At 33.3% G+C, this 14,509-nt stretch overlaps 1 protein-coding gene across 10 annotated transcripts in view; it reads left to right on the forward strand.

Annotated features, from left to right (window-relative positions):
• EPHA5 (EPH receptor A5) overlaps positions 1 to 14,509 on the forward strand; it is a gene marked incomplete at both ends in the record, with an annotated part of 332,505 nt that overhangs the window by 70,241 nt on the left and 247,755 nt on the right. For all 10 annotated transcript variants that reach the window (XM_080696953.1, XM_080696956.1, XM_080696955.1 and 7 more), the window contains one exon: positions 2,897 to 3,560. In XM_080696953.1, coding sequence (XP_080553079.1) covers positions 2,897 to 3,560 — 664 coding nt within the window. The remainder of the gene's footprint in view (positions 1 to 2,896; positions 3,561 to 14,509) is intronic.

A 14,509-nucleotide genomic window follows, 5' to 3' on the forward strand; every position in this document is an offset into this window, starting at 1 on the left:
CAAGATAATGTCTTCTCCTTAAAAGATAAGGAACTGCAGAAGAATGTTGATATTTCAGATAACCTAAAATATATTAAATAGTTTTGCTCATTCCTTAATGTATTGTTTAAATCAGGGAAGATATAGGAAATGTATATTTTACCGGTTTGTTCCTGTGTATGGCTTATTGCCATAATTATTTAAATGAAAGTCCCTCTGTTTGTTAATTAGAAATATAAAATATGAGCCTTCATTTTTATTTTGGATGTTTGAAAGAATAAATAAATAAAATCTCACCACAACAGACTCTAATTTTAAAGAAAATTACAGTTTTTTTCTCCTTAATTGAGAATATTTAGCGGAACAAGATGCTTATGTACATACTTTGAAATTATCACCTGAAGCAGTAACTATTGAGCTGTCTTGTCAAGTGCTGCTTGGCTTGCATTTTTTAATAATATTTGTGCTACCCTGGACTTCAAACACACAAAGACTGTAAATTGCTTGGCTTGTAATCTTGGAAGACACCGCTATTCTGTTTGCTTATTCTTGCTTCCAGGATCCTACTGGAATATGTGATGCAGAAATAGGTCTTCTGTAAGTGATGAAAGGCAAATGATTTAAAATTCATTTGTATTTTGTTTTGGAAGACTAACATTAAATAAAATATTTACACAGAAATAATGTAGCATTGTGATTTTCTTTATTCAAAGAAAAGCTTTGATGCTGTTTTCTTTTTACAAAAAATAAGTAAATTGGTAATTTTTATGGTATTCATTTGATTAGTTTAGGTGCTGTTTTTCATGAAATATTAATCATGAAATCCAGGAGATATTTAGAAGAAGGAGATTGATACTTAAGTCACTTGAGGAAGAAAAATAATTTTATGATAGAGTGATAAAATAGAAAGCTGGTTTAGAAAATCACTGGCTGGGTAGAATTGATATATATTTTGAGAGGAGACAAAAATGAAATAAAATAAATAAATAAATAAATAAAGATTTTTGTAACACTGTAATGTGGACGTTGTTCGGCTAGATCAAATCTAGATGTCTGACGTCTCTCTTGTGAATTCAAGCTCAGCAGTTTCACCTCATTAGCACCTTTTACTCATGTCTGTGTGATGGCAGCTAGGATTTTGAGAGTGGCCACCTGAGACATGAGATTTATTTGCATCCTTTGTGCCTTCACATTTTCCACACTTTGCCAGTTAAAGAACATGAAGAAATAATGCAACACTTAATTTCAAGTCTAAAGAAGTGAATTTCTATGATATTTTGGAAACTATATAAACCATACTTCATTACTTTACATCTTTTATAACTTAAGAAATCTTAAGGTGAGTATGAGTAAAATAACATATTTGAAAGAAAGAATTCATTCATTCTTAGGATATAAGAAGTCAATTTTCAAGATGACAAGGCTATCCTTATTATAAATCTATAATCTGTCACTTTTTCTTCGGTCATTATATCTGTGGCTAAATCTATTAATAAATATTTAGCTATTTAATGAAAACCCATTTAGTGGAAAAGTCCTGAGTAGATGGATTCAATGAAATAAAGATCTATTGCTAATTGCAAATTAATGGATTTACTTTCACCTTTTATTACATTGATGTGCTATTTGTAGTGTGGCAGAATTTTAAAAAAATGACATGTCTTTTTACATGTTACATTTCATCCTTTTGTTGTTCTCTTTCTTATTTTCAAAACATGTAATTTTTTCTCAAAGTTTGTCTACTGCTAGTCAGATTTCCGTTACTATAACAAAAACCTGAGGTACTCGAGTTTTAAAGAGAAAAGATTCATTTTTGACTCACAGTTTGGGGCATTTCAGTCTTTGATCCTATGGTTTTTAGTCCTATGAAGAAGCAGCACATCTGAGTGGACTTGTGTGACAGAGCAGTACTGCCTACTTCATGGCCAAAAAGTAAAGAAGAACAGGAAGGGACAGGGTCCCACAGTCCCCTTTGAGGGTGTGGCCCAATGACCTGAAGATGTCCCAATGGGCCCTACCTCTTGTTAATGATTTTATTGGTGCATTGTAATTGTACAACATAGTGAGATTTAAAGTGATGCATTTATATATGCACACATCCCTCGGTGTGTCTCCCTTAAGATTCCAACCCGATCCCCCTCCCACCCCATATATGTTAGTGAGACTGGTACTGATGCCTTCACATGTGGATACAACACTATTTAATCTGTTTCTTTCATCCAGTTTTCTTCTTCCCTTCTCTTCTCCCTGTGCCTTCTCCTTACATTATTCAACTGGTCTCTTTCTTCTCTTTCTTAAGTTCCTTTTCTTTCCTATTTTTTCTCTAACTTTCACAAATGACAGAAGATATACAATCCTTGACTTTCTGAAACTAGCTGATCTCACTTATAGGCTTTACCTTATAAGTGAGATCTTTGAGGGAAGCTGAAACCATAGCTCTAATTATCCTATTTGTTTATACTTACTTTTTCTTCCAAATATATATACTTACTTTCTTTTTGCCTTAACCACATTTATTTTTCTTTTAATTTATTCTAAAATACATATTTCCCCCAGCTTTTGAACATTGGAACATATCTTTTGTATGTTTTTATTTTTTAGATATCTGAAGACAATAAAGTGCTAAATTTCTTTATTTAAAAAAGGAGGGGTTTAGGGTAGAATAACATACTTAGTATTTATAAGAAGCTAAGTTAAATATCCAGCTCCAAGGGGGGGGGGAGAGAGAGAGAGAGAGAATTTATTTTTTGGGTTAATCTCTCCTCTTAATACTTTGCATGAGGCTTCTTCTGTGAATACTATATATTGAGATTACAGACATTTTCATATTTGAATTACCTTTCTTTGATGGTTTTGCTACCTTTTCTGGTTACTTTCAATTTTTAAAATGTTCCTCTTTCTGTTCTGTATTGTACAGTGGGAAGAGATTGGTGAAGTTGATGAAAATTTTGCCCCTATCCACACATACCAAGTATGCAAAGTTATGGAACAGAATCAGAATAACTGGCTTTTGACCAGTTGGATCTCCAACGAAGGTGCTTCCAGAATTTTCATAGAACTCAAATTCACTTTGCGGGACTGTAACAGCCTTCCCGGAGGACTGGGGACTTGCAAGGAAACGTTTAACATGTATTACTTTGAGACAGATGATGAGAATGGGAGAAACATCAAAGAAAATCAGTACATCAAAATCGATACCATTGCCGCCGATGAGAGCTTTACAGAACTCGATCTTGGTGACCGTGTCATGAAACTGAATACAGAGGTCCGAGATGTTGGCCCTCTAAGCAAAAAAGGATTTTATCTTGCTTTCCAAGATGTGGGCGCTTGCATTGCTCTGGTTTCTGTGCGTGTGTACTACAAAAAATGCCCTTCGGTGGTACGACACTTGGCTGTCTTCCCCGACACCATCACTGGAGCAGATTCTTCACAGTTGCTTGAGGTGTCAGGCTCCTGTGTCAACCATTCGGTGACAGATGAGCCTCCCAGGATGCACTGCAGCGCTGAAGGGGAGTGGCTGGTACCCATCGGGAAATGCATGTGCAAGGCGGGCTACGAAGAGAAAAATGGCACCTGTCAAGGTAAGAATTTGCCTGTGCATATGCAGGGCTTTCTGCGGCAGTTGGATCATGTACGTGTATATATATTTCCTCCAATGACTATGAGAAAGTGACCTTTTACTTTACTAATTTATGGAGATTATTTCTCTTCCAGTTTGATTTCTCTCTTCTGTGAATTTTTAAATTTCTGGCAGTGATGAAAGATTTAATGTGATATTTTATTGGACATACATAATTAATACTCAGAGAGTATCTGACTTGCAGTGTAATATTTCATATTCACTTTGCTTTCAGAAGTTTTATCTTTGAACCTCACAAACCCAGGGATTAGTAACTTCCATTGTATGTTTATTGTCTGCTACAGCTATTTCCTCCCCATGAAGTTGTTTTCTACCCTTTCCTTGCTGTATAAAATTCAAATGCCAAATCTTAAAGGAGACTTGTTTTGGTGTGTTTCACTGCCTTTTAAAAATACCTCGAACTAAGTTCAGCCGTATGAACTTTGTAGCAAAACATTTGTAAAGGAACAGGATTTTGTTTAGTATGTTGTTTACATGTGGTTGGTATGACATGCTTGCTTTTTAAAATTTACAGATCAATTGTAAACACATAATAAGCAGTGCCCCATGAAAATAACTGTTTGAAGATAGAGCCAATACATATAAAAGGTCATTTCAAAGCAATTTGCACTCGGAGATTTTTTTTCTGTTTTAATTTTTTTTTTAATTGAAACTTGATCATGCATGCGTCCCTGTTCATTTAAAAATGCTTTTATTTTGCTTACAGTGCGGCTGGTTGCCCTTTTAAACTTGGATAGTTATCAATGACTTTCTGGAACTTGATAGTACTTTATGTCAGAGTGAAAAACAGCGTAGAGGGAAGAAGACACTTTTTTTTTTCTTTTTAAAATATTGTCCTTACAAACAAACTTATTTATTTTCACCATGATGTGTACCTACTAATTAGGTAGTGTGAGTTCATGTGTATGAACTGAGGGGAGAACCAAGTGCTGAGTCATCCTACCTGGTAGCTTCAGGTGCATTTTTTTTTCTAAGTCCTCGATATGTGCAATGTGTTGCAAACTTAATTTTTGCAGGCATGACTATAGATGAGTTAGACATCCAGAGAAATAATGCTAGGGAAACTATCTGCCTGTTATAATGACTTTAGTTAACTTATCATCTTCAGAAATACATTGCATGAGCTTAAATTTCCATTTTATTATTATGAGTCCTTTATGATGTTATCTAAAATTAAGTCTGTGTTTTTTCCATGTAAATTACAACTCTCTACACTTGATTTACACACCATGCATGTATATACACATGTACACATAAGATAAGATTTGCAATATGAAATTATGTTTCTGAAATGCTCATTAATTGTCAGGGAAATAAATCTTAGCTTTTTAAGATTGAATTTAAAGCAAGTTCTAAGTAACATTATTTTAACTTTTCTTTTCAAGCAGTCTTACTGAATAATGATGAGGTTATATATAATTTAGAAAAAGAAGCGGGAGTCACATACACATTTTTAATATATTTCTGTCTAAAATATTGTTTAATTGAATCCTTCTAGCTACTTTTAAAATTTATTAGTATTGTAAAGCAACATGGTATACTTGATTAATTGTCATTTCAGGGAATATGTGGTGCCTTTAGTACACACCACAATGATCTTTATCTTTATTTAGATTGATAGACAGTATAAAAGACCTTTGCATTTTTAGAGAATAAATTTGGACTTTTTATAGACTTAAAACCTGCTGGTTCTTATTGAAATATCTCAAGGGACTAGTGATTCTCACAGAATATTTCCCTAGTGGAAGCATTTATCACACATCTCTTCTTTTTCCCCTATACTTGGGGAGAGAATGGGATGAACTGGAAGAGGTTTCATTGTAGAAACCTATTAAACCTATTAAGCTGCACTCTGACTTAATTTATACATTTAACATCCCACTCTGATAGTAGAACAATGGCTTCAGGGGCCATGCAGTCTGTAGATGCACAGGCCAGAGAGTGTTTCTACGCAGTGTGATCTATGTGAATAACATCTCTTTGTGTTTTGTAATGTACAAATGGTATGTGGCCATTCTAGGAAGAATTTCAAATATTTATTCTATGAATGATGTGTGTTACTCAATGAGTCATTGAGAAAAAAAAGTGTTGCAAGTTTCTTTTAGAGATTTAAAAAAATCAGATATCTTTGTGGCACTTATATGTATATATAATATGTATAACTAAACGTATGTATGTGTGGATGCAGGTGTGATATAAAATGTTGTGATGATTCTAATTCATTCTAAAATCTTGTACTATCATGAAACCTTAAAGAAGGAAATTGATGTTTGTTTATTTGTTTGTTTGTTTGTTTGTTTGTTTGTTTTGGTGGTACTGGGGTTCCTGGAAACACTTCTACCTCCCGGCTACACTCCCAGTCCCATTTTTATATTTTTAATTGGAAGCAGGGTATCTTAATCCAGCGAGGCTGGCTTCGAACCTGCACAATCCTCCTGTCTCCACCTCCGAAGTGAGGGGATTACAAGCATGCTCCACCATGCCCGGCGGAAATTGATGTTTTAGAATTATACTTGGAAAAAAAGAAAAGAAACCTCAGAATCTTTGTACTCATTACCCATTTACAATTAATCACAAGAAACTTAAAAAAAATTACTATGTAACTATTAGTTAAAAAAAATCATCCAGTTCTCTCCATTTCCTTTATACTCCTATTTAAAAACATCTTGTTAAAACTCTAGTTTCAAAAAAATGTCTGTATACAGTTTTGAATTTTTAACCAAGGAAATGCTTCATCTATGCAGAACAGAAACCTTTGTTTCGCCCGTTCCTCTCACATTGTACACTTTAATGATGTCCTTTAAGAATTTTTATCATACTCTAGGCCTCTATATGGCTTTAGCTCTTATTATTTGTGCAGATTCAACTTAAAATGTGCTTCCTTTCCTCCTTTATCTGCTAGCCCCACTAGGTTTTCTATTTTTAAAAGAAAATCTGCTCGTCTTTACCATTTGTTTTTTATAATTCTATTCTGGTCCCTTGAAATATGCTTCTACCTCCTTTATGTCTAGTTAGCTATACATATCCTTTAGATCTATGCTCTAATATCCCTTCTTTAGGAAAGCTTCCACTGACTATTCAAGACTAGGTTAAACATCACTGTTACGTGCTCCTGTGTCTTCCCTTCATAGAACCGTTAAAGAGTTAGGATTTTGCACATATGCACTGACTTTTTATTTGACTAATCATTCACTTTCGCCAGGCGTGGTGGCGCACACTTGTAATCTTCGCGCTTGGGAGGTGGAGACAGGAGGATCTGCTGGTTTGAAGCCAGCCATGCTGGCTTAAGAGACCCTGTTTCCAAATAAAATATAAAATAGGTCTGGGAGTGTATCCTGGAGGTAAAAGGGCTTCCAGGAATCCCAGTACCACAATATATATATATATATATATATATATATATATATATATATATATATATATTCTTCTCATCACACAATATACTTATTATACTTTTTTTTTTTTTTGCGGTTCTGGGGATGGAACCCAGTCTACATTCCTGCCTTCCTTTTTATTCTTTATTTTGAAACAGGGTCTCATTAAGTTACAGAGTGCCTAAGTAGCTGAGGCTGTCCACAAAACACGATCGTCTGGTTTTAGCCTCCCAAAGGCCGGGATTACGAGCGTGCTGCACCACACCTGGTTCACAGTATACTTCTTGATGGCAGCAGTTGTGTGTGTTCAGTTAAAGAATGGAAAAGAATCAAAAGCAAGAAGAAAAGAAAGCAAATTCAAAATTAGCAAAGAGAAATGTGCAAGGGTATGAAAGAGTACTGTATTTTTAAACACTGTTTTGTTGATTTACTTACCATTATATTTATCTGTACAAAATCTCCTTGCTCTGAAAATTTATAAATATCTCTTTCTTTTTTTTGCGGGTCTGGGGGTGGAACCAAGAGGCATTTGACCTCCAAGATATACCCCCTGCCCTAATTTTTTATTCTTTATTTTGAAATGGTCTCACTGTGTTGCAGAGGGCCTCACTAAGTAGCTGAGGCTGTACACGAACTGGGATCCTCCGGTCTCAGTCTCCCTAATGCTGAGATTACAAGCGTGCGCCACCACCCTGGCTATAAATATCTTTTTTTTAAATGATCATTTCTTATTCCTAAAGCTTGTAGGACAAAATCTTAAGTTTCAAGTATTAAGCCATATGAGATTGACACTTCATATATTAACTATTTTAGAGGATGTCTTGGTAAATTTTATAGAGACCTAAACATCACACTCTGATATGTATTTATAGTATGGCCTTATTACATAATGGCATTTAATTACTCAGTTTCTTTGATAAGCAAATTATGTTAGGACTTAATTAAGGATGTCATTATATTAAGAAACTGAACTTTGAACATGTCTGTTGAAATTATTATCATATATTAATATTTACAGGGTCTGTTTACTGAATTAAAATTTACATTCTGGAATATGACCTGTCAGATCCTGCTCATATGACTTGTACCTGCATGATAGAGTTGACTGCAGGCCTTTCAGAGACTAAGCCTTCAGGGTACAAAGTGCTGGGCAATTCATTAGCCATAATAGCCTCAACCATAGACCACCCAGCGATGATTCAGGAGTTCTGGCCAATTTATCAATCCATGAGCTATCATCATCATGTACCTCCCACTCATTTAACTCTAAAAGAAATAGAATACCTTACTCATAATACTCTGGTTTTAAGGAGGTAACAAAATACTCTGGTTTCTATTGTATTAACTTAAAATATAGTGCACATTAATTTTTGTAGGGCTTGTTTATCCACCTAAATTTTCAATAACAAGTTACTTTGAGTGTACAAATTTGTTTCTTTGAAATGATCTTTATTTTCAGAAACAAATACTGTCCTAAATCCACTTATCCAAGTGTGTTTTCCTACTTGCTATTTATTATTTTTCAGATGAAATTCATGCCATTTTGTCCCTTAAGAGTCATGTGAAAATTCTTTTGAGTGCAAAATGGTTAGCAACAACCCATTTTGGAAGTTTCTGCTTTTATTGAAGTGAATGTATTTGACAGAAGTAATTGAGTTCACATGAATCCAATGTTGCCTGCTGAGTTCTCTTGTGATTATGTTGCTGACTTACTCAGATGCAAGGCAAGACCACTAATCTTCATCAGTTGCTAGTGGAATGAAGTAGTAATTTGAAATTAGCCTTAGATAATTATAGTTTCACTTATATCAAATGGAGGAAAGAGATTTAGTTTGTGGGTCACTGCCAAAACCAGTCAGAATGAAGAAGGTATATACTGCATGCTAAAATACAGGGTTAGGGAGGTTACACGTCAAGGGCTGTGGAGAAAAAGCACTTATTAATTGTCCAACTGGGACATGATTGCACAGGGAGGAAAATGTAGTGAAAATACCCAACTTAAGAAAGAGCCTTGATTCACAAACAGTGCAGATGCAGCAGGGAGCAGTATGTCGATCATGCATACTCCTGGTACATATTTATGACCGAAACAAAATCGCTGCAAATAAAGTGTATGAGGTATTCCTATAATTATGCATTGGAGAGCCTCTTTTTAATTAGCCATCTTACCCAGAAACATCATAGCGGTTGAACTTTTGCTTCTATTTTGTATCTTATTTTATGACACAAAGGCAACTAATCTTAATTTCAAAATTTGAAGAAAGGTTGGCAATTGCCAAAGATGTACAAAGTATCAGTGGTATGAGTGTGTGGTGTGGCGTGTGTGTGTGTGTGTGTGTGTGTGTGTGTGTGTGTGTGTGTGTGTGTGTGTGTGTGTGCATTTGTCCTGCTGCTGATAAAAATTACCAAGACAAGAAGTTATATCCTTTCATTCATTTGTGAATATTATAGGTAAGAATAATAAAATAATTTTTTTTTCAATTTAAACTGCTCTCTCCAATATTTTGGATTCATTCTATTGAAGTTTTAGGGAATGTTCTGCATTTGGGTTTGGTTTTCTTTTCTCCTTTCTGACACTATTGTTTTTTTTCAGCCAGAATTTTTTGTTGTCGATGTGGGTGTGAGTGGGGTTACAGTATGGATTCTTGTTTATTGTAGGATGTTTAGAAGTTTCCTTGTTTAGAAGTTTATCTACCTACTAAATGCAGTAGGAATATCATCCCATCTTTTTTTTTTTTTTTTTTTGGTGGGGGGTTCCTGGAAGCCCTTCTACCTCCGGGCTACACTCCCAGACCTATTTTATTTTTGGAAACAGGGTCTCTTAAGCCAGCTTGGCTGGCTTCGAACCTGCGCGATCCTCCTGTCTCTGCCTCCCAAGCGCGGGGATTACAAGCGTGCGCCACCACGCCCGGCCCTTTTTTTTTTTTTTTTTTTGAGAGTGAATAATGCAAAAATTCTTCCAAAGACAAAAATCACTCACAGTTGAGAGAAATATTTTGTATTTTCAATATCTCCAAATAAACATATGTGCCAATGAAATACGATGTGTGGAGATAAGCATATGAGCTGGTTACCTTTGTAAAGTGAATACTTTCCTTTAGATACTGCTAAATCTATGAGATGCCCATTCTGAAATATGACTAATTTAATTTGAATATGGTAGGAAGTATACTTTTTGTGACAAATAACATCTAGTAGATTAAGTGCAGGGATTTTGAGTCAGAACCCCTGTGCTCAAATTCTGCTTCTCACATTTACCAGCTACTGATCACAGTGCGAGTTGCAGAGTCCCTGTTTCTTTACTCTCCACAACTCTACTTCATAGCAACCTTGTGAGATATTATATGAAAAATGCTTCATACAGTTTGTAGCACACTATATTTATCTAATGATCAGCTCTTTAATATATCTCACATTAAGAGGAAGATATTTAACAGAAGTACATGTCTTTGTTATAAAATGTAGGGTAGCTACTGGTTACAAAAATTACCTAGTTTTCTTTAGGTAGGTGGTATGTTACTGAGCAATTTAACATATCTAAGGATAGTTCTACATTTTTAATCATTGAGTGAACAAAACCATGTAAATATCAAAGAATTTCTTTACTAAGATTTTGCTAGGAACACACTGAAATATTTATCTGATTAAATATGCTACTCATTCTTTGTTACTGTATTCAGCACTGTATTCTCTCTGTACAATCCATGTATCCTGGGAATGCATATATGCACATAGACTCCTATCTAGTTATAGTCTATGAGTATTTTTGATGATGATATGAGTATTCAGGGGATAGAATGTGCAAATTTAGAAAGGCAAACAAAAATAATTTTCTTAAAAAGATTATATTTAACACAGACATGGAAAAAGTGGAAAAATTAGAGTAAACAGCCAGTGCAGAGATCTGTTTTAATACCTTAATATTGCATGTGTCTTTTTTTTTAAGTGGTACATTATTTAATGTATTACTATGTGAAAAATTTAGAAATAAAAGAAATGCTAATTTTGGAATATACTGACCAAATGAGGCTGTTCTAATGTACTTTATACTAAACTTAATGATAGAGAATTCCTAATAAATACCTAAGGTTAAATACTGCATATCAATCAACAAACTATCCAGTTTATTTATGAGTGTTATTGATGGATAGTTATTTGTAAATTATTTTGCCCATTGAAAGTATGAAATTCTCTTTTTAATTAATACTTCATTGGTCCAAAAATGCTTAGTAAGTGCTGAATCCCCCACTATATGTAGATGAAGAAAACAGCAGGACTTGGTAATCAAAGAAAGGAAATAGATGAATCAAACACTCTATATTCCCTTCTGGTCAACATTTTAAATTTTGAGTTGCACACTTCCTTTGTCACTCATAAAACAGTACTAGTGAAAGTGTTGACACTGCATATTTTTAGTTTAGAATGAATCTAACAGATAAATACTGCACCTCATCTATATAGAAATATTTATAACTATTCTACAAAATTCATATTGCGCAAGTCTCTAAGATGTTTTATAAGGATGATGACAGATTTTATATTGTTTTGGTGCTAATGGATTTTAACATTTATGGACTTGAGATCCTTAGTAATCATGTGACTGAAGAATTCTGATTATATTTTATGTTCACATGTCTCATACTTGTGCAAAATACCTCTTAATAATAACTGTTACTAAAATAAGGTACACTGGATAATCTTCCCTTTATTATAATGAGTTATTATAGAAATATTATCAGAAAATATTTAATGACTAAAATATTTAAAAATATTATATATGTACACATATATAAATATATATAATCTCTAAATTGCTGAAGCTAACCAAGAATCTGCTATTTTACCAGGTACTGGGATTATAGGCACGTACCATCACCACACCTAGCTCCATATGTCCTGATATATTTATACTGATTTAAAATTCATGATATATAGATATTTTAGAAAACCAAAAATAGTTCTTTTGTTTTATTGTTTGTTTTTTATTACTATTCAGACAAGAAAAAAGTATTTATACAAAGTCTAATAGCATAAATCAGTACAGCTATTAAAGTAAAAGTGTTTACTGAGAAATTCAAGGTTTGAAAACTCACTGTAATTTAAAAAGATGTGTCATTTAGTATTCCTCTAGGTATGTGTATGGTAGGAAGGAGGGGGTACTATGGATTGAGCTACAGGGTATTCTACTACTTAACTATATCCTCAGCTTTTTTTAATGTTTATTTTGAAACAGGGTCTCCTAAATTACTTCATGCTGGGGTGGACTTGAACCTGAAGTCCTCCTGTCTCAGACTCCCAAGTACTAGGATTACAAGTGTATGCCCAGCTAACTTTTCTCTTTTAAAAAACTTTGTTATTTAACATTGTTATAAGGAAAAAGATGTAGGTTTTCTTTTTTCTGCAAGTAGCATTAGGAACAAATGATGTATAAGATTTAGGAGGGAAATCTTTCAGTTTTTCTATCTTATTTGATCACAATCTTTCAAACTTTACCAAAAAGTAGTATTTGATAAAATTAATTTAGGAAAAAAATTGTGGTTTTGAGAAAAGAGTACAAAAGAAATTGAGAAAAGAGTACAAAAGAAATAGTCCCATGAAACATGGGGAGAAAAAAGAGTAGGAAAGTTATTATGTTTAAAATGATTTTAGCATAAGGAATTCCAAGTGATATCACAAACTAAATTTCATTTCACTAAGAAACTTAGTGATTATAATTAGATCATGTCATTTGTATAAAAGAAAACAGACAACATGAATTTGGAGGTGTTTTAATGAGATTCATCATATTTCTTTGTGATACTAAAATATAGTTATGATGAGCCGGACATGGTGGCGCACGCTTATAATCCCTGCGCTTGGGAGGCCGGGACAGGAGGATCATGCAGGTTCGAAGCCAGCCTCCACTGGCTTAAGACATCCTATTTCCAAATAAAAAATATAAAATACATCAGGAGTGTAGCCCGGAGGTAGAAGGCCCCTGGGTTCTATCCCCAGTACTACCACCACACACACAATATATATATATATTATATATATAATATATAATATATATAATATATATATTATATTATATATATATATAATATATATATAATATATATTAATATATATAATTAATAATATAATATATATATATAATATATATATAATATATATATATATAATATATTATATATATATATATATTATAGGTATGATACTGATAGAAATGTTGGTATATTCTATAAGCCATCTATTACAATAAAGTATTCATCATGATGAACATTCTATGTAGGACTGAGAAAAAATTTGATTTTAGGGAACTAGGATAATATATTTAACTTTTAGCATACTATGCTTTATTACCTTAGTAATAATATAACACATGTAAGTTGAAATTTTTCTGATGATCAGTAAATTAATAGACAAAATTAAGTCTGGGGTTTGGGGTAAGGGACAGAATTAACATGCTCAATATCACACAGCTACCATAAATTAGATTTATCATTAAAATAATTTAACTTTAGACTCTTTATTTCTAAACCTGTATATTATGTAACCACACAATCACAAAGATTGCTATGTAGCTCATAATTATATGTGGCATCAATAGTAAACCTGATTAGAAAGCTTTTTAAAAGTTTCATATTAGGATTAATAGGTTAAATGGTTTGTGTTTAATATCTGTAGATTTGTTTAGTATACTACCTTTATGGATAAGTCTTGAAAACTTTACTTAACCACTATTGAGGGCTGCATGTAAACCCTCTACTAGTTAGAAGCTAATAAGAAGCATAGCTTAATTTATTTCTATCTGTCTATCTATCTAATTGATATGCCTACTTATATAGTTATGTTGCTTATAGAAAAAAATAGTATGCATATCTTTTGTTGAAGTTATATAATTTATTGCTTTGAAGTTTTTCTTATCTACCATGTTTTACTTGGTGTGTCCAGAAACGTATGAAATATTGAAAAGCAGGAAGGCATAGTTCCTTTCTAGAAATTGCATCATGTTACAACAATAATAAAAAACAAATTTTGAATTCTAAGATATTTTATGATCTCTTAACTGTTTTTCATTACATGAAAATGCTTTCTATCCTTTATTATTTCTAATCATGGGTGTGGCTTACATCTTATCCTCCAGCATTTGATTCTCTTTGGTGTTTAAATGCTTTGTCTGTCTGTATTTCAGGCTGACTTACAAAGTTTCCTCTAAGAACCAAAGGGATTTGTTGATAGGCTTTGTTCTTTTTGGAGCTTGAAGACATTCTGTGCATCTGAGTGCTGCTAAGATATAGTTTAAGAAAGAAAAAGATGAGGGGAAAGAAGAACCCCAGTTCTGGGGAAGTAACAATTAGAGCAAACGATAATTTGACTGATGGATAACTCCATTACTTTGATGGAATTATTAGCAGGAATCAGACTTGGAGAATGAATGCTCCCAAGTTCCTGCTGTGTGATTGTAAAAGAGAATAATAACACACTACTCCATATGCATAAGGACTTTCCCTCTGATGGATTCAAAGTATTC

This window comes from Muscardinus avellanarius, assembly GCF_963383645.1.
Source record: "Muscardinus avellanarius genome assembly, chromosome: 6".
NCBI classification, from domain to species: domain Eukaryota; kingdom Metazoa; phylum Chordata; class Mammalia; order Rodentia; family Gliridae; genus Muscardinus; species Muscardinus avellanarius.